The sequence below is a fragment of the Homarus americanus genome, unplaced genomic scaffold (assembly GCF_018991925.1).
Source record: "Homarus americanus isolate GMGI-L3 unplaced genomic scaffold, GMGI_Hamer_2.0 scaffold6317, whole genome shotgun sequence".
Taxonomy (NCBI): domain Eukaryota; kingdom Metazoa; phylum Arthropoda; class Malacostraca; order Decapoda; family Nephropidae; genus Homarus; species Homarus americanus.
This window is the reverse complement of record NW_024730668.1, coordinates 3,782,377-3,807,351: the sequence shown is the minus strand read 5'-3', so window position 1 is coordinate 3,807,351 and position 24,975 is coordinate 3,782,377. Positions and strand designations below refer to the sequence as shown.

Below are 24,975 nucleotides of genomic sequence, written 5' to 3'. Positions count from 1 at the left end.
AACTATCCAACCAGGAGCGAACTCGTAACAATGGTTTTAAATTAGACAAATTTAGATTTAGGAGGGAAATAGGTAAACACTGGTTTGGAAACAGAGTAGTGGATGAATGGAACAAGTTACCAAATATCATCATTAACTCGAATACGCTGAATAGCTTCAAACATAGGTTGGATGCTTATATGAGCAATAGGGGTTGGGTGTAAACGGGACTGCCCAGTATGGGCCAATAGGCCCGCTGCAGTTTCCTCCATTCTTATGTTCTTATGTTCTGACCTACCTCGCTCTCTCCTCGACAAGTATAAGGTTTAAATAAGAGAGAGAAAAAAATGCATAGTTTAATATCTATCAGTTAAAAAAATACATTACTTTAGTTATCAAATATTCACAAATGAACACAGGTTAAGAATATTAATGTAGACGATAGTATTTACTTAATATTTACAAAAAAAAAAAAATAATTTATAGCAGACCAATGTACTGTACAATATAGTCATGTATTTGGTAAGACTGTTTAAACCTCCGGATATACTCTGCCGAAGTTACCTGCTCATTGTGGAAGGACTGGAAGGGGGTTATAAGGCTCGTTTTTGTGTTATAAGTATCATTATTACACACATGATACGTTAGCACTACGAGCAGCCTTTCCTTGTGACTGTGACTCTTGTAATACCAGCTGAACCCAAGGGCGTACCGATCTTGTTTTGTGCATTTCATCATTATTTGGGGGAGCTGATAATAACGACCCCCCCTCTTCAACCCAAACAAATCCTACATACGCCAATGGCTATACAGTATCCACTCCGAAAAAGTAAACAATGAAGGTACACTTGAAAATCTGATCTTATCGTAGAATTGTTAAAAGTCTTTGTACATATTGTGCTCTTGGAGATACTGTATTTAGTTTTGTTCTTGGTATATGTATGAAATGTGTTTGAAGTACGCTGCTGAATGCTGTTAATTGTATTGACGGTCTTATAGTTATAGATGGAATTAAATGTCTGGGCTTAAGACGCGCTGTAGTGGATTTCTCCCTTCCAAACGCTGTTTGTGGCTGCGTAGCCGACCCCTCGAATTCCACAGTGTGTGCCTCGTGGTCTAGGTCAACCAGCGCCGCCATACATCACGGAGCGGGGGTCAACTACTAAGCCACGCCTACCCCCCGCTATTTAAGACCTGACCTCGTGGTGACCTGTCTCTTTCTACCTACACCAACCAGCCAGCAACACCTCCTCCGCCTCCGCCTGCCTGGCGGTCCTCGCTCCCACCGGCGAGCATGGCGACCCATAAGCTGGTCCTCCTCTGAGCACCCTCACCAACCAGCTCTCTCTACATCACGCTTTTAACCATGCTGCCTTCCCAGCACCAAGCTGCATTGTACATCCAATACAACATGTATACATGAGAGCACATTGTGAGTTTCCTTTCTCCATCCCATCCTGAGTGTGAACCAAACATCCCAAAAACCCCACAGCGCCACTTATTTTATGCTTTGGAATAGTTAAACCAATAGAAAATACTGATTAATGACACGTTCGTACACCATATTTTTAACACTATATTGTAGTAATTATTATACGGATACCTGTATTGATGTGTCCGAGTAGTCATAAATATGATAATGAAATAGATATAAATAATTTTAAGACAAAACAATCCACACTGGCGAAGATGATTCAAGGAAAAGTAAGTATTAAAACGATAGGATACAACTTAGCGAATGTTCTTATGTGAAGCGGTTTGTAGAGTTGTAAGAGAAAACGGAACAAGTAGCACTAACTGACTTAAACAATAATTTTCTTCAGTGTTAAAAACTAAACGCTGCAGATTTTGAACCACAGACATTTATTATTATTTACTGTATAACCATCCCGTATGTCGGTATTCCTAAAGTCTTTAGCCTCAACAGTGAACTCTAAAGAACTTCAATATGAATTAATTATTTTGTAAGCTATGTACTGTACAGTACAACGTAGCATGCCATTTATAATGTATGCTGTATAAAATAAAGAATTGTACTCATATTAATTACCATTTCAAGCTGTCATTATTTGTTCTGAAACAATAGTACAGATGAAGGTACAAGTGACACTGGGAGCGGCGTCTATTAGTGGAGAACTTTTATTACTTTATGTCTGCAAGATTCAGGTGATGGTGACGATAGCAAGACTTGTCCTTTTACACAAGTCACGTCTGGCACACTCGAATTTACATGCCGATAGATTATTAAAGAATAGTTAGTTATATTGATTGCTTTCTGCCTTCTCAGGAGGATGATCTTAGAACAAAAAGCGTAATTTGTTTTATTTCTTCGATATGGCTCCTTTACTGACGGGTATAAAAGAGAGCCATACCGGAGACATGGGTCATATGGAACTCTCCATGATGCCAGGGTCAGAGTACTTAGTCCTCAGAGGCCCTCCATCTCTCACTCGAACGATGGAGTAGGCGTCCCGCACCTCGTCTTCAGCTAGAGGCGCCGGGTTGGAGGTGGTGGCTTGGGAAGAATCTTCTGAAACGGGCGTGTGCGGTCCTTGTGAGGTTAGTGGCGAATGCCCTGAAGGTCCAGTTAACGTGTAACTTGAGACTTCGGGTGCTGGCAGGGCCCCACAACCATCAATAATGGTATGGCTGAGTGTTCTGGGTGGCTTTGGTGGCGGCGACGTTTCAGAGGAGTTTTTGTCCCCATTTTCATGAACAGTAATTATAGCAGTTCCAGCCTCGGTGGAGGCCAGGGGCGTTGAGGTAGCGCTGACCTCACCCTGTATAACCTTAGATGGTGGACGGACTGAAGCTGAGGCTGCTTTACTATAATCGCTAAATCTCACCAGTTTTCTCTTATCACGTATCTTTGGATATTTTTCAATACCTTTATCATTTCTAAATGTCTTTGGAGAACTTTTGATTCTTTGGGTACTAGCAGGTACATGTTTGATTGCACAAGGGAAGTGAGAGTCTTTGGTGGGAGGCTGGGGTGGGGCATCGCCGTCTGTGGTATGAGGTTGGCAACTCACTGGAGCTTGGCTGTGTGAGGTGGGTAAGGAGAGAGGTGTCTCTGTTGTGGGGGGGTCCAGGTCCCCCGTGGCCAACGGTGTGTAAGTAGATTTGTCTATCCCGCGGGGCCACCCTGCCGCCGATGATCGACCTGCTGCTGTTAGGTCAACCTCTACTACTGATTCGGCTTCAGAGTCGCTACTCCAGTGGCTGGTGGAGTCAGACTCCTGAAATGGGAACAGAAAGAGGCAAGATTAATACCCTTTGTCTATAGAATCTACTCACGTGATTGGTTTAGTATGTAAAACAAACACATATGGAAATATGTCACTAGATGTGCCTCGTGTTACTGCTCGCGTTAGATAAGAACTTCAACAAGAGACACCAGCACCCCTTACCCGACAAGCTTGATCCACTTGTATACTCTGCTGACGACAGTTGACAATTTGTCCGTTTAGATGTGAGTGTGGAGTTTGTGACTGCATATGAGCGTGAGTTTTGGTTGGAATGTGTGAAGGTGTTTGAGTGTCGGCGTGTACATGCACCAGAGACTCGCGTTGTCCGTGAGAGTTGGCTAGTAAGTGTAGGCTGGGGTGGCGGCGCTGGGCGGGGGACACGAGGGTTGGGTCATAGCAGTCCCACTCGCTGCCGGTGGGCGTCTTCACCAGCGTGTGGTCGTTGGTGCCGCCACCTTTACTCTTGCGTGGACAGGCATGTCGTGCTATCACCACACTCACCACCAAGAGCAGCAGCAGCACTACAGCCACGCCCACAACTGCTCCCAGCATGGTTGGAACACCTAGGGCAGCGCTCTCAGAGTCTGTGAAGAAACAATATTTCAGTGTTTGACCACACCACTGTACGGGGCTGTTTACTTCTGTACAACTGAGTGACACATACGCACACACATCCTAAGTATTGATATAAATAACACTGTAATTCCTAATGAGGAGGTGAAGGTCTTTGTCACTCACGTACACCCGGATCACTCACACCATCACCATCTAATTAAACGATTTCCAGTAGAAAAATACACTTCAAATCGCACTTGCAATCAAGCAATACTCCACCCACAGTGTCCACATATTCTGTTAGCTCTATGTTTCTGCTTCACTGCAGTCATTAACAAAGGAAATGTAGAGATTAATGATGATAAGTTATTTGATGCCACTGGGCAACGAAACTGTTTTATCTAGATATAAGTGTCCGTCTTCTAATGTGGGGTTGATTTCCTACTGACTATTGTATTTACTAACTTAGTAAGTATACTTAAAATGCTTAGCTGTCGAGGTGCAGTAATACATTATAACTTCAACATCACTAGAGGTATCTACTAGACGAAGACACAGAGTCTGCTGCCTTTTGGATCCTCCACTGGATCCTGCTGCCTGGTTGAGATATAAACACAAGTGACTGCTTCTATCAGCTTCTATTTTTAGCCTAAAATATTAAGTGTATTCCTAAGAGTGTGTTGTCTGCTAAATACACAGCTACAGTACAGTAGCACAATTCGATCTACTAAACAGTAAATATACAACTAGATTTACAATGTGTATTAAACGCACTGTTTAGAGTCAAGCGTCCATTAAACCCACAACTTGTGCACAGACCGTTCTAAAGCTTGTACCACTAAAAATACAGTCAATCAACCATAAAAAGAGTAAATTACACTCTTGTTAAGAAGTCCCAGACTCCAACTGGTCTTCAGGAAATGATAAGAAGACCTGTGGCTGCAAAATAACTATCACAACACGCTGGTGTGGTGGAGACACAGTACCTACGGCGGCGCGGTGCTGGGCACTGGCTGTGTGTACCTCAAGCCGCAGGGTGTCACTTCGTCCGCGTGCGTTTCGGGCAGCGACCCTCAGCGTGGCGCCCACCCCGCCTTCTAGACCCACTACCACCCACTCCGGGAAGTCACTGTCGGGTGAAAACAACCATATTACGTTTTACTGACGCAAACATATGTATGCTTACTTCTGTCATCCCATATACAGTATTCACAAATCATAGTACAGTATATGATATGAAGTACACTGAAGGAGAAGTTACAATAGTTAGGTGTAAAGATAGACTTGCCTGCTCAAGTTGGCCATTATTACATTATCTTGCCAAGCTTCCAGTAAAAACTCTTGTGGGAGGCCACCGTCAAACCCCTCATGGCAGGTGACGGCCAGCAACATGAGATGGGCGTCCTGGTTGTCTTTGGTGTGGGCGACAGGGGCGGCTGTACAGTTGGAGGGTGGGTCGGGGGGCCCGGCAGGCACCAGGGTCACCATACAGGGCTCTCGTTGTCGCCCTATAGTGTTGGTGGCGCTGCACAGCACCTGGCCGTAGTCTCCTGGGTTAAGAGGCGTCAACACCACGCTCGAGCTCAGACCGTCTTTTCTTACATCTTCCTCAGACACCGGACGTTCACTGCCGTCTTCCATTCTCCTCACCCACGCCCACGTCACATCCAGGGCGGGCTTGGCCTCAACCCTGCAGGTGACCACGGCGGGTGTCCCTCTAGCAGCACCCTGGGTCCGTTGCCGCGCCCCTCCTGCACACACTGGCGAGTCTGTCAAATAAGTAGTCAGTTTGATTATACTCGACTTTTTTGAATAGAGATAAATGTCACTAGTTATCAGTGTAAATGTGACGTTGCTGGTGTCCTGTTCGGCGCCGCCAACTTTACCTCACCGAGAGGAAGATCACCATAAATTCTCTTTTGAGCTTCTTTAATCACGTCTATAAATACCAAACTTGACTGATTGACGGTAAGAGTTTTTTGACTAGCCTGAGATAACACAACTTATTACCAGTGCTTGGCCATTCATGATCATCAATATGCTAAAAAAAACTGTTCTTTCGAGCCAATTAATCATCTCTTGATCGATGGCATGTCAGTGAATGTAATATTAATTTTAGTGTGTTGATAACCCACGTTCATAGTCACATAGGTAATAATAATGCCTAGGTATGACTGACCCGCTACCTCATGTGTAGGTGTACCGGACCATGACCCAGTGACTCCCATATTGAGTGTAGGTGTAAAAGGTGTAACAGGGTGTAGGAGGAGGATACTCACGGCGGACAGTAAGATGGACCGCATTACTAGAGTTGCGGCCCTCCATGTTGGTTGCGGCACAGGTGTAAGAGCCAGAATGTTGTCGCCGCAGACGTCGAATCACCAGGCTCAATCCGCTTACCACCACACCAGCGCTTACGTTGTGTACCACCTCCGCCCCCTGTGGAGAAACAGAGCTACACTATAGTCAGACAGAGGGACATATTAGTCAGAGAGTGAGTAGCATATTAGGGTCAGAAAGAGGGCCATATTAGAGCGACACACAGGGTCATATTAGACAGAGGGACATATCGGAGAGTCAAAGAGAGAGAGATAGCCACATTAAAAGGCATATACTGTAGATCCATAATAAAAATTCGCAAAAACAACAACAAACACAAACACACATAACTAGAGAGCCAGACAGAGCCACACTACAGACCCAGGAGAGAGGAGAAGACAGGCTGTAGGACTCACGTTGTGGTACCAGTCAACACGGTGGACGGCTGGGTTGGCGCGGATGGTACACTCGAAGTACACGTCGTCGCCCTCCTTAATAATCTCGCCGTCCAGAGGATTTCCTAGTGATAGTCTTACCACCGGCGTGTCTGTAATGATGTCAGGTGTGAGTGACGGGGGGAGGGGGTTGAGGGTTGGGGGTGAGGGGCAGTGGCGGCTCGTGCATAGGGCTGCAGAGCTGCAGTCCCCCCAGACACTCACTGCCAGGCGTATGATTCCTTTAGAGAGACAGCTGAATAATACACTACCAACAAATATATCATTTTATATGTTATTTAATTATTTTCAATACGTTGCTAAGTGAATTTTCATTAAAATCAGACCAAAATTTAAGTTACTTTCATAGTTGCTGTCAATGCTGTACGATTCATGTCTGTTATTAATTGGCGCCGCCGCCGCACTTGAAGCAGCTCAGTCTCGTACAACGTGTGGACGGTGTGGTTAAATCGTGCTTTCTTTCATTACCCTTTGACGATGGAAAATCCAGTGAAGTATTTGCAAAACATCAACTTTTCCCAGCTGACATTAAATGAAAAGACTGAAATCAAAGCAAGAGGAAGACCTACACCAGTTTTATCCATTCAACAGAACAGTACAAGCAGGAACAAAGAATATACACGCCAGTTTAACATCAGTGTTTATCAGAAATGTGAACGGCTCTGTGGTTGTGACGAGGCAAATACTTTATTCTGCTTTCCATGCCAAAAATTTCCCTAGTAATGAACTTGAACAAGCAGTTGCAGCATATCCCATGCTTGAAAAAGACAAATTGAGAACTGAACTTACTGTACTGTACACAAGAGAAGATTTGTGTAAATCAGAAAGTCTCATAGACTTGTTGGAGATGATGAATGACAATAATCTACAGTCAACATTTTCAGACACTGTCAAGTTGCTGAAAATTTTAATAACAACTCCAATGACAACGGCAGAAGCAGAAAGGTGCTTTTCAACTTTGAAGAGAATTAAAACTTTTTTGCGCAGTACCATGGTGAATGACAGACTGTCTGCTTTAGCAGTGATATCCATTGAAAATAAAATGATAACAGAAATAAAGGATTTTAATGAAATAGTAATAAACAATTTTGCTACATCGAAGAGCAGACACGCCGACTTTATTTTCAATTAATACTGGTCCATCACCACCAACACTACTACCATGCCCTGGGAATTCGTGGACATCAACTACAACTCATACCTGAGGTAGGTCAAATTTGTGTATCCTACTGTTGTGTGAGGCTTGCAGTCCCTCCATTTTATTTTTCACGAGCCGCCACTGGTGAGGGGGGTGTAATGACTGTTGGGGGTGAGGGTTGGGTGCGGTATGAGTTAGGGCGAGGGCTATGGTGAGGGGGTGCGGTGAGGGATGAGGTTGTACCCTGCTGGACCCTGATAATTGTGGTTTTGTTGATAATTTCACCTATCTGGGGCTACACAGACACTAATGACAGCACAGGTGATGAGGATTGTACACAGAAAGTTAGACATTCGCATTTTCGTGGAATTGTCATCAGACCAAAATTATTCTATAGCAACTCAGAAGAATCTATTATCCTGTATCTTTGTCCTGATATGACAAGGTTGTAATATTGTTCGAATTATCATTGTAGTATTATAATTATTAGAAATATATTATCATTATTATAAGTAAATTTAATATTTCTACATCATTACTTATATTTTTGCTATTACTATTATCATTACATTGCTAGACCTGCTGTTACTTGTATCATCATTACTGGTAAGGTGATAAGAGGTACTCACAGTAGACCTGGAGCTTGAGCGAGTGTGTGAGAGGGGCGCGGTTCAGCAGAGGGTTGGCGGCGGTGCAGGCCAGAGTAGCACCGTCATAGTCGCGGTCCACCATCACCGTCAGCGTCGCCGTCGTCACATTCCCCCCTTCCTCGAACTGTCACAATGTAATTAGTTTTATTTTCAGCCTCTTATAAGTGGCGCAGGATGAACAAGAGACACGTGTACACAGTCATACCAATAACTGTTTTTATAGGAATTATATGTGAGAATATAATTAGTTAACTCAAGTGAAATTGTACAGTACGATGGACTTATAAGTGTCGATGTAAATAAGATGAAATTTTTTAAGTGCAATTAAGGAGGACTGTTAATTAACATGACTTAGTACTTCACTGTTCTCTCTATTGACAATGATTCCTGAAAAATCACACTTTAGTGTAGCTAAGATATAGATGAGCTCGTTGGTGAAGACCTTTACTTACGGCGTAGGAGACCTGGGTGAGGTGTGAGTGTGCCCGCCACCAGGTGACCTCAGCAGGAGGGTGAGAGCCGACGGCTCGACACACCAACCTCAACACCGCACCTGCAGACACCGGCCCTCCTGACCCAAGGATCCTCACGTCTAGTGGTGGCACTGCGGACAGGGCCAGCATTCTTAACTTGTTCAAGGGACATTTCACACAGTAAGGAAAGTAGAGGGAACAACAGCGAGAGACATCATACACAAGTGAAATCAGTTTAAGATGAGTGACAGTCAGTAGTGATAATAGTGGACAGGTGGCAATAGGGGAAGGTTACAGTAGGGGTAATAATGGATGGTATGAGTGGTGTTACGACCGTGTCGTATTTTGCTATTTTTTTATATATATATAACATGCTCCCATGTTCCATATTATTCCTGTAATGATGTGTTAAATTTACTATTATATATTCTAGTCACCTTACCCTGTGCTGTTAAGGTTTTAACTGTCATTATTTGTTCAAGCCCATCTTATTTCTTTATTTAGTATTGTAACAAGTATTCTTTGTTCTCTAACGACCATCTGCATCGTTAAACGACCCACCGGCGGGTCGCGTGGCGGGAGCCGACCTTATACAGTATATAGGACCCACCAACTGACGGAGTTAGTTCAGTCCTCTTGTCATACAGTTCACATCCTTTGAGTGACTCTCGTCACCTGTTACTTATACGTAATTTATTTGTGTTGTTCCTGTCGTCACTAATGTGGTATATCTATGTGAGTACCTATTTATGTCCATCAGTATTTGCTTATATACATTTAAGTAATTCAGTGTTGTTTCACGTTAGTTAATTTCAGTGTTAGTTTTTATATGTTTATGCAGTGTTAACGTAATCCAGTGCTATATTTTTATTCTTTTGATGTTTCGATGTTTAGTATCATTTGTGTCTTAAAAGTTTCGATGGTGAATCAATTTGTTGTGACAGCCTACAAGGCTCTTTATTGTGTTAATAATTAATTAATTAATTTCTTAAAGGTTTACTTTATTTATTTTTATTTCCTTTTAATTTACTTCACATTTTTGTTTGGTTACGCCTGGAACCTGGATATTTAAGTAAATTAAGAGACGGCGTAACAGTGGGCACAACATATTATAACAGGACACCCAACACCCTCCCATACACACTTCAAACTCCTTATACATCTCCACACCCGTAACCTCTCCATAACCTCTCCAACCCACACGTTCATCTTGCCCCACAAATCATTCACCCTAAAAATCTCCACACCCCACAGTAGATAAGCTACCCCACAACCTCCCCACACATACTTACGAGTAATATTGAGTGTGAGTGAGACCGAGCGAGGCTGGAGTACGGCTGTGTGGTGGGTGTGGCGAGGTGTGGGCGTGTGGGCCTGGCAGGTAAGGGTGGCTTTCTGCATGTCTCTGCTGGCCACTACTATCAATTTCGTCTCCACCTTCATAGTTTCTGATGAGTACACAGAACACTCGGGTATACAGCTAGTAATGAGTACACAGAACACTCAGGTATACAGCTAGTGATGAGTACACAGAACACTCGGGTATATAGTTAGTAATGAGTACACAGAACACACAGGTATATAGTTAGTAATGAGTACACAGAACACTCGGGTATATAGTTAGTAATGAGTACACAGAACACTCGGGTATATAGTTAGTAATGAGTACACAGAACACTCGGGTATACAGCTAGTGATGAGTACACAGAACACTCGGGTATATAGTTAGTAATGAGTACACAGAACACTCGGGTATATAGTTAGTAATAAGTACACAGAACACACAGGTATATAGTTAGTAATGAGTACACAGAACACACAGGTATACAGCTAGTGATGAGTACACAGAACACTCGGGTATACAGCTAGTGATGAGTACACAGAACACTCGGGTATATAGTTAGTAATGAGTACACAGAACACTCGGGTATATAGTTAGTAATAAGTACACAGAACACACAGGTATATAGTTAGTAATGAGTACACAGAACACACAGGTATACAGCTAGTGATGAGTACACAGAAATACACAGGTATATATAGTTAGTAATGAGTACATAGTGAACACCAGGTATATAGTTAGTAATGGAGGGCACAGAACACTCAGCTTATACAGCCAGATGAGTACACAGAACACTGCAGCCAGTAAATGAGTACACAACACTTCCGCATAGTTAGTAATGAGTACACAGAACACTCAGGTATACAGCTAGTGATGAGTACATAGAACACTCAGGTATACAGCTAGTAATGAGTACACAGAACACTCGGGTATATAGTTAGTAATGAGTACACAGAACACTCGGGTATACAGCTAGTAATGAGTACACAGAACACTCAGGTATACAGCTAGTAATGAGTACACAGAACACTCAGGTATACAGCTAGTAATGAGTACACAGAACACTCAGGTATATAGTTAGTAATGAGTACACAGAACACTCGGGTATATAGTTAGTAATGAGTACACAGAACACTCGGGTATATAGTTAGTAATGAGTACACAGAACACTCGGGTATATAGTTAGTAATAAGTACACAGAACACTCAGGTATATAGTTAGTAATGAGTACACAGAACACACAGGTATACAGCTAGTGATGAGTACACAGAACACTCGGGTATACAGCTAGTAATGAGTACACAGAACACTCAGGTATACAGCTAGTGATGAGTACACAGAACACTCGGGTATACAGCTAGTGATGAGTACACAGAACACTCAGGTATACAGCTAGTGATGAGTACACAGAACACTCAGGTATACAGCTAGTGATGAGTACACAGAACACTCGGGTATACAGCTAGTAATGAGTACACAGAACACTCAGGTATACAGCTAGTGATGAGTACACAGAACACTCAGGTATACAGCTAGTGATGAGTACACAGAACACTCGGGTATACAGCTAGTGATGAGTACACAGAACACTCAGGTATACAGCTAGTAATGAGTACACAGAACACTCGGGTATACAGCTAGTAATGAGTACACAGAACACTCGGGTATACAGCTAGTAATGAGTACACAGAACACACAGGTATACAGCTAGTAATGAGTACACAGAACACTCAGGTATACAGCTAGTAATGAGCACAGAACACCTGTATACAGAAGTTAGTAAATGAGTACACAGAACACTCGGGTATACAGCTAGTAATGAGTACACAGAACACACAGGTATACAGCTAGTAATGAGTACACAGAACACTCGGGTATACAGCTAGTAATGAGTACACAGAACACACAGGTATACAGCTAGTAATGAGTACACAGAACACTCGGGTATACAGCTAGTAATGAGTACACAGAACACTCAGGTATACAGCTAGTGATGAGTACACAGAACACTCAGGTATACAGTTAGTAATGAGTACACAGAATACACAGGTAAACGTATACATAACCTTTAATATATATCTTACAACATTTCTGTATAAATCAATTGATCAAAAGACTAATATTTGATCAACTTTTTCACCTTATAAGAACCAGGGCCAAGTTTGCATATCCAGGGGGGGCCATTTTAATTCTGAGTTATATTTGTCATCACTTTATCAATGTTTCTTTGTAGTCTAGGTGGGACGCGGGTATGGTGATCTTGAGGGGGGGGGGACCGTCAGGCAACAGTAAAATTAAGATCACAATCCAAAAGATCATTGAGTTTGTGGCTATATCCTAAAACATGTGTGTAAATTATTCTTTATTATAACATCCTTGATCCACCTATAACAAGTACAGTATGGTTGGAAATAATGGTATAGTTATCATGGGTGGGTGGTGGAGTTACCTGTGGTGGTGGGTGGTGGAGTTACCTGTGGTGGTGGGTGGTGGAGTTACCTGTGGTGGTGGGTGGTGGAGTTACCTGTGGTGGTGGGTGGTGGAGTTACCTGTGTTGGTGGGTGGTGGAGTTACCTGTGTTGGGGTCGACGGTAGTGTTGGTGACCTGGTTGGGCAGTCGTGAGCCGCGCCACCACCAGGTCAACTGAGGCGGAGGACGACCACCCACGCTGCGACAGACGACCTTAACCTGCTGGTCCTCCCTCAGGGGCCCGAGACCGCCCACCACGCCCAGGCCGCCCCATAACACCACGGGCGGCCCGGGGGGAACTATGAGAAAAATAAATCGTGCGTTTTATTTTGTTACTGCTTTAATTTTGTCTCTCTGTCGGTGCTTCAGGAGGAGGAGGAGGAGGGGGGGGGGGTGGTTACTAAATATAGACCAAGAGAGTGAATAAGGAAATGGAAGCAAGAAATGACTAAAGAGAGATTACACACACACACACACACACACTGTCACACTCTGGTTGGTTCTCCCAGTGTGACGACTCGGACAAAAGCAGCAGAAAATTGAATCTCTCGCATCTCTATTGTATCTTGCTGCAGGACCCGGCTGTTCCCTTCACTCACACAATGACACTCGGTCCTCATGTGATAATTAAGTCATCAGTCTCTCTTTGTCACATGAAAATACGCAACATATTCAGTCACAGTGAAATATTATAATCTTTGTTTTTTACGTGGTTGATGTAGTGATAAATAATGTAGGTAAGGTAAGGTAAGGCAAGGCAAGGCAGGTCAATAAGGTAATACAAGAAGAATACTTAATACAGTATGTTGAAGCATTATTTTTTACATGTTACCTTAATATACATTAATATTCATACAGTGACTTTTACACATGTTATACAATGGCAAAATTCCTTTACAAATAATGTTAAAACACCGACTATCACTGGCCCCTGACCCAAACCCCATCCACTCATCCTTCCCTAACACACACTATATCGTAATCATCAGAACAACTGTTAAAATCAAGTCATAAATCTGTAGTGTGTCGAGAGTTAGCATCGGGAAGCCACACAAGCGACCCCTCACAATTTCATAACCATTGGTCGCCCTCAGCTGTGTATGTTAAGTACAGATTAACATGTTAGGGCCAGTACTCCCCCCCCCTCACTACCCTCCCTTCCCCCCTCCCATCTCCCTTCCCCCTCCTCAACACCCCCCCTTCCCCCCCTCAACATCCCCTCCCCCTGTGTGTGTATTGTACATAGAAACTAAACGTGATTTTTGTAGCTAGAAATAGAAGAAGAAGCCCATAGATTTTAGATTGAGTTGTGAATTATATAAGAAAAAACTACAGCAACTCGATACCCTCCAAAACTATGTAAATAATGCCACATTTACACGTAAAAAACCACACGTAAAAAACAACCACAATTAAAATAGCAAAATAATAGGAAAAATTAACATACAGGTATTTTGAGAAACTAAATAAATAGAGTTTAATCAAGGTACATCATTCCTCACCTTCACCCATTAGTAGCATCATTCCTCACCTTCACCCATTAGTACCATCATTCCTCACCTTCACCCATTAGTACCATCATTCCTCACCTTCACCCATTAGTACCTTACGGTGGTTTATGACTCAAGGTTTATTAAATTATACTTCTTCATTCCCCGGACCTGAAGTATTATCCCTAATTAGATGATTAAGGTGTTTAAAGCCAAAGCAGAACAGGTAAATAGAGGTAATGTCACTTTAGCATCATCACACCTGTAGATAATCATTCTGTGCTCAGGTGAGGTTGTCTCGTACATAACCCCAGACCAACTCAACAACCCACCACATAACCCCAGACACTAGCCCTCACTCTACCACACAACCCCAGACACTAGTCCTCACTCTACCACACAACCCCAGACACTAGTCCTCACTCTACCACACAAACCCCAGACACTAGCCCTCACTCTACCACACAACCCCAGACACTAGCCCTCACTCTACCACACAACCCCAGACACTAGCCCTCACTCTACCACACAACCCCAGACACTAGCCCTCACTCTACCCACACAACCCCAGACACTAGTCCTCACTCTACACACAACCCAGAACCTGGTCCTCCTCCTACCCACACAACCCCCAGACACTAGCCCCCACACTCTACCACACAACACCAGACACTAGTCCTCCTCCACCACACAACCCCAGACACTAGTCCTCACTCTACCACACAACCCCAGACATTAGTCCTCACTCTACCACACAACCCCAGACACTAGTCCTCACTTTACCACACAACCCCCATACATCCATTTCACCACACCCCACAACCTCAGTCCTCACCCTCCTGTTGGTACTATAAACACACGGAGGGGAAGGGGAGGTGTGTGGGCTGACTGCCACCGTGTAACAAGCTTACAACTCACCGGGGCTTCTGTTGCTGCTGCCCGTCTCGTCTCTACCTGGCCCAGACGGGGGACTTGAGCCACAAATACTTAAAAATGTGTGTGTGTGTGTGTGTGTGTGTGTGTGTGTGTGTGTGTGTGATACAAGAAGGTCTGTAACTCACTGATGACGGTGAGGTTGACGATGTAGGTGGTGGAGGGGGAGAGACGGTAGTCGATTCTGCAAGTGTAGACGCCCTGGTCATGGGCGTGGGCGTGCTCTAGGACCAGAGTGGGCGGGTGGGCGAGTGCGGTGAAGAAGGCTCGCTCACCCAACACTCCTGGATCAGACCACCGCTCGCCCGCCCCAAACTCTCCCTCCCGAGCATCATAGCTGAGGGAGGAGGAGGGTGAGATGAACAACACTCGGATATAACTGATAACGAAACATAATTACCAGAGATTGTTTCTGTATAGTAAAGTGCCATAATAACCACAGCCCTGAAGGAGAAGCTACTCCTTACTGACAACTAAATAAAGAACTAAAACAAAACAATACCACTACAAATACTACTGCACTATTAATACTAATAATAACAACGATGATAACTATAAAATACTTTTAAACACTTCATCTATTATAAAACAATTGTAAAAGGTACGTAAATAATTGAAGATAAAAACGAATGAATATGCTCGTGTACTGTAAATTTGAGTAAACTTTAATGTATACTTGTAAACATTGATAGGAATACAAATTGCTTTCACATACACGACTTTACAAGGAAATTTACCATAATTTTTCGACAGGTTAGCTTAGGTTAGATTAGGCCAGGTCAGGTTAGGATAAGATAGATTAGATTATGTTATGTTGTAAGGTTAGGTCAAGTCAGGTTAGCGTTAGGGTGATTAACCTTAAGGTAAAAATAAACTAGGATACAGATTCTTCAGTTGATCCCCCCCAAAAAAAACGTGTTAGTATAAGGACCACTGACCCACTACTGCATAAACCACACCTTCAGGATGACCTAGAAGGAGATCCAAGGAAGACCTAACTAACAGAGTATCACCAGAGATGTTTTTTGTGGCCATAAGTTGTCGTCTTCCCCATCTCTCTCTTGTAAGTGTGCGTGTGCGTGCGTGTGTGTGTGTGTGTGTGTGTGTGTGTGTGTGTAAACTATATGTACAAATTCATTCAGAAAAATACAAAACGTGATCTCAGTTTAGCAATTATATGGCTTCTACAGTATCAGACATAACACAGGGAGGCACTCAAATAAAATTAGTCACTCTTCTTAAACTCTCCATCATAGTTTTTAACATAGAGAGCTGTAACGTGGTATTGGTATGTAACTAAAGGTGTAATTTTGGGGAGGGGAGACTCACTGAAACTTGGTATGCACATGTTAAATTTACTACGTTAAATCTAGTAGTATATGAAGACCAGTTCACAAAAATACGGGAGTGGATGATCAAATGTGGCATCCGAACTGAGACACGGTACATTATCTTAAAACTACATCCACACAATAACTCTTGAACTCTATAGAAAACTTTCCAAGAATCGTTATGACATTAATAGAGGTGGACGTAACTGGTAAATAGAAATAAAGTAACAGGAAATAAAAACATGACAAAAACTAACGGAAGACATCGAATTACGTGTAGGAGGAGGAGGAGGAGGTGGTGGGTGTTACCTGTACACGGGCAAGGTGTTGCTGGAGAGGTACCACAGTACTAGTACTGGCTGATCATCATCCATCTTGGGCGCAGGTGGGCACGGTAGCTCAGCACGCCCGCCGGTCACCACCCATACTGACGTCACCCCTGGCGTGGAGAGATAAAGTATGATTAGTGAAGACTATTGGTCGGTGAGGGACAGATATTTCCTTCGAGAATTCCTTTAACGCTGACAACAACTCATTAAGCTACAGGAAGTGGTGGAGTCGCATTTCTACCTCACTACAAACGTCAACACATTCCTAATTACTCTTGACTTATCGTATCAATTAAGTGAAAAAAAAAACCGTTTATCTACTCACAAAAGAACAGTATCCAGAAGTCTCCCGGAGTAATACAAAGAAATTACATAGTTCATATAGAGATTTACTAAAGATATATACCCTCTGCTTCCTGACGCCTCACCTCTCTCCCTCCACTCTCTCCTAAGAAAATTACCTCCAAGCTTCCAGTTCCAATTTAGCTGCTCGAGGGATTCCTGACCTCCATAACATGTTTTGATTTTGTCCTTTACCAATGATTATTCTTTTCTTTTTTTTCTTTTATCGTGATTCATATAATTTACACAGCATGACAGGTGAAAATAATGACTCCAGTCCTCATTAAAACGGACATTAAATTCAGAGTTGATTTTCACTTCGCCATTAACACGGTGATGGAAGAATGGAACAAAGTGCACTGAAGCTGATGTTATTCTACCCAACATCCAACTAACATCTGTCTTTGGGTTCAGTAGTTATTTGTTGTTGATGTAGTGTTATTTGACCTATACAGTAAGATAAATCTCTATGTATTTGTATAATATAAACACACTTACACACCCACACAGACAAAATACAACAGCAGACACATATCCACAAATACACACACTCACAAACATCTACCCACACACCCACACCAACATATACATACCCACAGACCCACCCACAAACATACACACCCACTCATCCACCTACACCCACTGATGACAAAAAAACTATTCCGGCTTCCGCTACAAGGAAAGGATCAATAGTGTTTCTACAGTATGGATTTAGCCTGAGGGAAGATGGAAGCCTTATTGACGGTAGTCCTAAAGCCGGCTCGTGAACTGGAGACTGACTGACTGACTGACTAACTGACTGGTTTTATCATCCAGTTAGTACAAATTTAACCAGTTTCAATTCAGCCAAGTTGGAGCAGGTGTGTGTGTAAGTTGTTACACTGTTACAGGTTGCTTTACATTGTTAATAATTCTCCCTACGTTGTTCATACTTAACCCAACCTAACCTGACCTAATCTTATGGTGCCAATGATGAATAGAACCTTTAAGAGGAATTTCTCATCCTTTTTTATTATTTAGTTTTGTCATCACTTGGACCAGGAGTCATTACTTACACCATAGTTCCCATATATTAAACCCAATTCACTTCCAATCGGCCTCAACGACTTACAGTACCACTACCACCGTCATCACTCATCGTCATCTCCCTATTGTCATGTTAATCCTGCCTCCCACTCTTGCACAGCATACAAGGTTCCTGACCGATGACCGTGCTTCGTTACCTGGTACTGATTGACAGGTGGATTGTTGGGGTGGTGAGGTGAGGGGACAGGGAAGAACGCCGTGGTCCCCCTAAACAAACAAGTCCCTGCTACAGGTCGAGGAGGATGACAACACACACAGTCGCCAAAGAGGTTCTCACTCACTCTCAGCAGCTGGGACGATATGTTCACTAGATTTTAAAGAATATTCATGAGGCGAGCTCTTCAACGTCATTCATATTTTCTCCCAAATAATCTGTCATTAAAAACGTGAAATACATCTAATACAGTGTTCAGATCTTGTTTGATGCACCACAGACGTCTGGGCAATTGGGCATGTCAGAGAGATTATGAAAGGTCGTTTGCCCCCAGCTACTGTAATTTCACCTGAAGATTAACCACCATAACGTTAACTGGGGTTTAGGTTAGGTTAGGTTAAGTTGGCTAAATTGACGTAAAGTTAACTGGGAAGACGAATCTTTAGGTAATCCATTTCCTGAAATGAACCGTGAAGAGACTCGAGATTGAATATGGATAACTTGTACTCTATCTACTCAACATGGATAAATTGTATTCTCCTTACTGAACACCTCGAGTCTTCATAGTTTCAGAAGATAACAACATCACATCTGCTTGAAGAGGAGAGGTTCTGTGTATAGCTCGGGCACCTGTGTTAGTGCGCCTGTTTACTTGTCAGCTCAGAGGAATTCCTAAGCTCACCTGATACACCCCGACCTTGATTGTAACAAGCTAACAGGCGGGTCAGGTAGCATGGTCTGGGGGCGTCAACAAGGCTCACGACTCAGTTATCTCAAGGTGACAGATACAGCCTTGGGGTCTAAGTCTCCCTGCGTTTGTTTACATCGTACTACAGCGTCAAGTCGGCTTATCGTATAATATAATTTTACTTATATTAGTCTTGTTTATATTTACTGTTAATATATCAAACACCTCAATATTGATGCCGCCCAGTAACAGTTAACATTAATGAGATATTTTTTTATACTAATTATTTAACATGACATGGCACATAAGGTAGGGGTGATGATGGTGGTGATAATGATGATGATGACGATGATGATGATAAGACAATAAGGAGATAGTAAGACACGATAAACAACAAACTACCGAACATAATTAATAAAACCACAAAATACGACCCAAAAAAAACACAAAAACGTGAATAACAACATACAATTATAATGCTCTAAGCGGAAGCAACAGACACACACTATATCACTGTCAATCAGGTGGTCTCATTATCGTGGTTGTGAGGTATAATGAGTCAACTCTACGTGTGGGATACAGGTAAAGAAACTAGTTTAAGATATACAGGTAGACTGATCATCACTATGTAAGTCGTCACTCACCTGTGCTATTTACATACAATGTTAATTAACCACATACATATTCCTTTCTAATGAACAAAACTGATTCAGATAATCCACATAAGTTATAAATCACTAACAAGTACAACACGAGTACAACAATTAGCACAGGGTTGTAGAAGAGGATACTCGTGAGGGTTATAACAATCACCCAGGGCGAGGGAGTTGTAATAACATATGGTAAGGCTGGTGGAGGACCGTGTTACAACATTTAGTCAATAGTTGTGATGGTGAAAAACAACTAATGAGTAAACGTTGTGATTCATCTTTCGTGGATGCCTGTAGTGTTTCAAGGCAATGGGAAGGGATAGGATGGGGAGGGGTAGGATGGGGAGGGGTAGGATGGGAAGGGGTAGGATGGGGAGGGGTAGGATGGGGAGAGGAGGATAGGGGAAGGTAGAATAGGGTAGTGTAGAATGGGAGGGTAGGATGGGGAGGCTAGGGTAGTGTAGGATGGGGAGGGTAGGATAGGGAAGGTAGGATGGGGAGGGTAGGATAGGGGAGGGTAGGATAGGGGAGGGTAAGGTGGGTAGTGTAGGGTAGGGTAGGATAGGGGTCACCTACCAAACCACCCACATCCAGGAGCCACTAACGAAGGGGAGACCAACGTTATCCCTGACATTCCTTCGCTAATAAGCTGTGGGAGAACAATACAGCAATTATCAGAAATAACAACAAGAGTGAAGAATTGATTAACAAAAACAATTAGCCAAGGAAAGCACTATGTATGAGACAGGAATGAGTTATTGTTAATTCTGTGAGTGAGTGAGTGAGTGAGCTGGACTCTTGCCAGGATTACTTAACACGCCGGGACGCTAAAGACTTCAATCCCAAGTTGGCGTCGCGGTACATCATGCAACAGACTGACGCGCTTAATCGATAGTAATAAATTCACTTCATTGTAGATTTATCGCTTGAATTCTTGCATTATATTTTCGTTAACAAGGTAAAAAATGTCATGATGTTCACTTGAATGTTGATAAAGACGATTGGGTATAGACGCTTGAATCCTGAGTTAGTATGAGATTATAAAGGATCTGAATATAATAAAAACAATTGAAAGCTACTGAAGATAAATATTGATACGGAGATGAAATATTATAAAAGTCTTTGATCACTTATGAAAAACGCACAGATAAACATAGATATACATACATACATACATAAATACACACACACACACATACGCACACAGACACACACAAAACTTACTCATAACAATAATTAACTCAGTTATTTTTACAATCTATAATAACAAATAACTACAAATTAGTCTATCCAACATAATTCAAAGTTTATGTTTATTATAATACATATATAAGCTTGGAGAATATTAATTTAAATATGTACTTCCCGGGATTGTTAAGTGCATACATACACTTAACCCTTAACCCACTTAAACCCAGTCATCACACGGGGGTCAAGACGCTGGTATTGGTAGTTTGTGTGGAGAGGTAAACACGTGAATGTGGGCGTGTAAGATCCGTAGAGTTATGTTGCTTGGTTATGTCTGGTGTACCACTCCTATTTTATTTTTCCTTCTCTCTCTCTCTCTCTCTTTGTTTTTTCTTTTATTCTCTGAGCTCTCTTCTTCCACTTTTTTCATTCTCTTCGCCCACTTCCTCTCTCTGTTTATCTCTCTTCCACTTCTCTTTTTTCATCTTTCTCTTCGTTCTCCTCTCCTTTTTTCCCCTTCTTTTCTTCTTCCTCTTCTCTTTTTACACACACACACACACACACCTACCTGTACACTGCTCTTTAAACAGCTGTACACTTATCTTGGCAACTGTACGCTACTCTATGAACAGCTGTATAAGTCTATGAACACCTGTACACTCTATAACATCAACACAACTAACTATAACCTCACAATAACACAACGTAACAATGAGATGTTTCAGTCCCAAGTATGGACCAGCTGACTGACAGATCAATCCAAGGTGGAGGTGGTGACACGCCCCCTCCCTCACCTGTTATGGGAACATGTCAACAAATTATTCCATTGGTCATCAGTTTCTTTCCTTCCCCGTATAACCACACCTTCTCGCCCTTAAGGTATTCATTAATTCATGTTACTGTGACGTGATAAGAAGACAATGGTGGTAGTAGAAGTTAACTTGTTATGCAGCGTAAGAGTGTATGTTAAGGAAGTGTTAGATACTTTTTAAGATAATTCATTTTCGACTCCAGGTTCTTTCAATATTACTGGTTGTTGATGTTTTTATTACTAGTTCAAATCAGTGAGGGATAAGTATATTGACTCGGCTTAATAACACTTTTGAATGAGGTTTTTATGTTGTAGTTTTGAGTTCAGAATTATAAATAGCTAGATGCTATTGTCATTACTTTAAAGAAATATAAAATCCACTTCAACTTTTCAATCATTAGGTCCTCAGTATGATGGGTCAGTCGTAGTAAGGACTAGAACCTTTCCTTACGATGTGTTAAATCTATAACTAAGGTATCGTCAGGAGAGACTTCCCATCGGCGTCCCTGGCAGAGGTCAAGGAGGAACCCCCCGGCCTTACTACCTGTCGAGGACTACCTTAGCCACCACAATGTGTCTGGTCTCACCTGGGGTCAAGTGTCGAGCGGCCACCGAGGCTCCTCATATCACTCACTCATTCAGGTCTTGTGTGAGGCGCAGATATCTCTCTCTCTCTCTCTCTCTTGTCTGGTTTAATCATACAGGTGTTTTCTTCCTGGTACAGTACACTCATTCAGCCTTTTGCTTTATGCTTGTACAGCCTCCCCCCACCCCATTCTGATCCCATAACCCCCCCTTCCCTCCCCTCTCCTACCTCCACACCCGACTCGCCTCCTGTCATCTTCTCCTGCATTAAGCTGCCATTCCAATGTGTCTCTAAGGTCGATCTTTAACCCGTTGATTATTATATGCCACCCTTAATAAATGGACCAAGTGTGTCATCGTTGTTATTGCCTCTGGATCAATCAGGCAATTATCGTTCATGTTATCTTAAAGACCAATGACCGCTCAAACAACATGAACAAACCAAAGACAAACACAATAATGAACAATAATAACAATAATAATAACAAAGACACACACACACACACACACACACACACACACACACACACACACAGACACACTCAATAAAGTAATAGCGATTCGATCCTTAAATCTGTGACAAGAGGCCTTATAACTCACTGGAACCCACATCTATAATAGCATAAGACTCTAACACTATCATCCAATATAAACACTATTAAGGATTCGTTTAAGTTTCCACATGCAACTATCATTCTCTTATCAACATAACCTGACGAGTTATCATAAGTGGCTATAACTCACAACACTCATAACCCAAAGAGTTACCATAAGTGGCCACAACTCACGACTCACAGCCTGACGGGTTATCATAATTGCCAAAGGATAACAGAGCAATCACCCGACCTAAGAGAGTAAGCTGATCAAGGTGCGTTAAGGGATAAAGTAAAGTAAAATACCAGAATCCGCAACAAACTGCATACAACAAATTGACAGGGTTTGAAAGTGTCTAAATGAGTTAACTTGACAAGAGATCAAAGACTGTCACAATGTTAGGTGTTGTACCTCTGTCACCACTGTAATCTAGTCATTGTAGACACGACTTTGTACAAAGGCGTTTTCATTATAACTCACACTAATGTTTGGAGTTTGTTATATTTTGCTGACGTAGGTGTAAACGATCCCACTGATGAGAGACACACCGTACTCACTTGTGGATGTCGGAGGTTCCAGTTTAATCACGTGTTACAAGTTTTTACCCGTATGTTCAAGCAACTTTAGAGAAGCGTTTTATAATACGTATGGTAAGAGTAAGAAAAGTTCCCTGTGCTTCTGTTGTTTATGAAAAATATATGTTTCTTGATGCTTAAAGTTTACATTGCAACACTCTTCTATGCCAGTGATTAGTTAAAAAAAATAAGGTTCATAAAACCTTAAGTACAAGCATGAATAGAGGAGTGTAAATAAGTGTAATGTTATCATAGTTTATTCAATACATATTTACGCAAAAAATAAATTACCGAACAAACATATATCACTGGTGAAGTAGGTATAATTCATGCCTAATTATGAATTTCTTCGAAGGTTGTGTGAGCCACTACTGTACGTAATGTTTGCTACACTTTGATAAACTAATTAGTACAGTATTACCTGTGTGCTTAGCTGGGGCAGGTAACGTGAGAGAGACCAGCAGGACCACCGCCAAGAGCCAGTGAGGGTTAACCATTACTACGGCGACGCTCATAACACTCACATAATTCTTATCATCGTTCTAAGGTGCTTGAGAGGCCCCCAGGCTTCTGCACAGTCTCGTCCTTCTGAGTTAAACGTAGTGGTAGTTATCCACTTAAACTGATTATTTATCACAACTTATTCTCTTACTCATGAGGTTCTCGTGTTTCTCAATAATGCATTTTTGTTTCTCATCAGTATTTCAACATCGTCAAGATGATCTATCACAACACATCAGTAACTGAGGTACAACAGTTTACTTCCATCACCCCACGACACGAGTATCAGATCTTAAGAGGCAGAGTTGGCCTCGTGCGTCACGTGTGTAGATGAGCGGCGGCGCACTTCCTACCCTCACCACGGCCTCAGTGACACTAGCCCTACACACTGCCCACCGCTGGCCTGGCCACACCTGAATGGATGCGTCAGGCCACAGGTGAGGCCACACTTCGCTGGGTGTCTTTTCAGTTAGTTAGAATGTAGGTGTGGGTGTGTTTACGCACTCGCGCATGTGTGAGTGCATTTTTAAGAGTGTGGGAGCCTATATGCGCTTGTATGTATAACAGCGCATGTGCGGTAAACATCCTGGCAGGCGGATGTGTACAGTATGCAATGGGAAGTGAGAAGCGAAAAATTCTTCTACCTTTACAGCAGCTCAACCAACACTAAGTTCTGGTGCTTTATCTGGTAATACTTGTACTGAGATATTTAGCGCATGCAAGCTGGCGATACCTGACATAAAAGAGTGTTCCTGTGTCGCCTTCCATCTGGCGTTATCAGCGCCATCCACTTTTTCGTGCGTACAAGATTGTGTTAAATATTTCGCACAGTGGCAGTTATCGCTATTTAGTGAGACAACAGTAAATAATATCTTCAGGGTCAATTGTACAGAGTCAACAGACGATGATATCAGTACTTCTCTGTTTAGTGACTTTAGTCCTTCAAACTAACCTTGGTACACATTTACAGGAGACGTCCGCTGCATGCACTCACCCACCGCACTCCTCCATCAGAGAATAGTGGCATAAGCTCATTTAATTATTCCTCTTTACTCGTGATATAAATAATAGTGTGTATAACTGTTTATG

At 42.4% G+C, this 24,975-nt stretch overlaps 1 protein-coding gene across 1 annotated transcript; it reads right to left on the bottom strand.

The window, feature by feature from the left end:
- Window positions 1–1,362: 1,362 nt before the first annotated feature.
- LOC121867286 lies at window positions 1,363–24,292 on the bottom strand. Its single transcript, XM_042367179.1, has 13 exons — window positions 23,807–24,292; window positions 16,693–16,822; window positions 15,181–15,389; window positions 12,734–12,928; window positions 10,110–10,265; window positions 8,797–8,948; window positions 8,324–8,468; window positions 6,518–6,648; window positions 6,062–6,221; window positions 5,071–5,551; window positions 4,769–4,911; window positions 3,390–3,811; window positions 1,363–3,218 (listed from the first exon to the last, which is right to left on the bottom strand). Exons 1-13 carry the CDS (start codon window positions 23,898–23,900, stop codon window positions 2,364–2,366), a joined length of 3,273 nt encoding a protein of 1,090 aa, XP_042223113.1. The 5' UTR covers window positions 23,901–24,292; the 3' UTR covers window positions 1,363–2,363.
- Between the last annotated feature and the right edge of the window lie 683 nt (window positions 24,293–24,975).

Coding starts and splice junctions, on each gene's coding strand:
- LOC121867286 (XM_042367179.1), bottom strand. CDS start 23,900: ATGAGCGTCGCCGTAGTAATGGTTAACCCTCACTGGCTCTTGGCGGTG. Junction 12,929..15,180: donor CGTCAACCTCACCGTCATCA/GTGAGTTACAGA, acceptor TTTTTCTCATAG/TTCCCCCCGGGCCGCCCGTG. Junction 10,266..12,733: donor TACCGTCGACCCCAACACAG/GTAACTCCACCA, acceptor TGTACTCATCAG/AAACTATGAAGGTGGAGACG.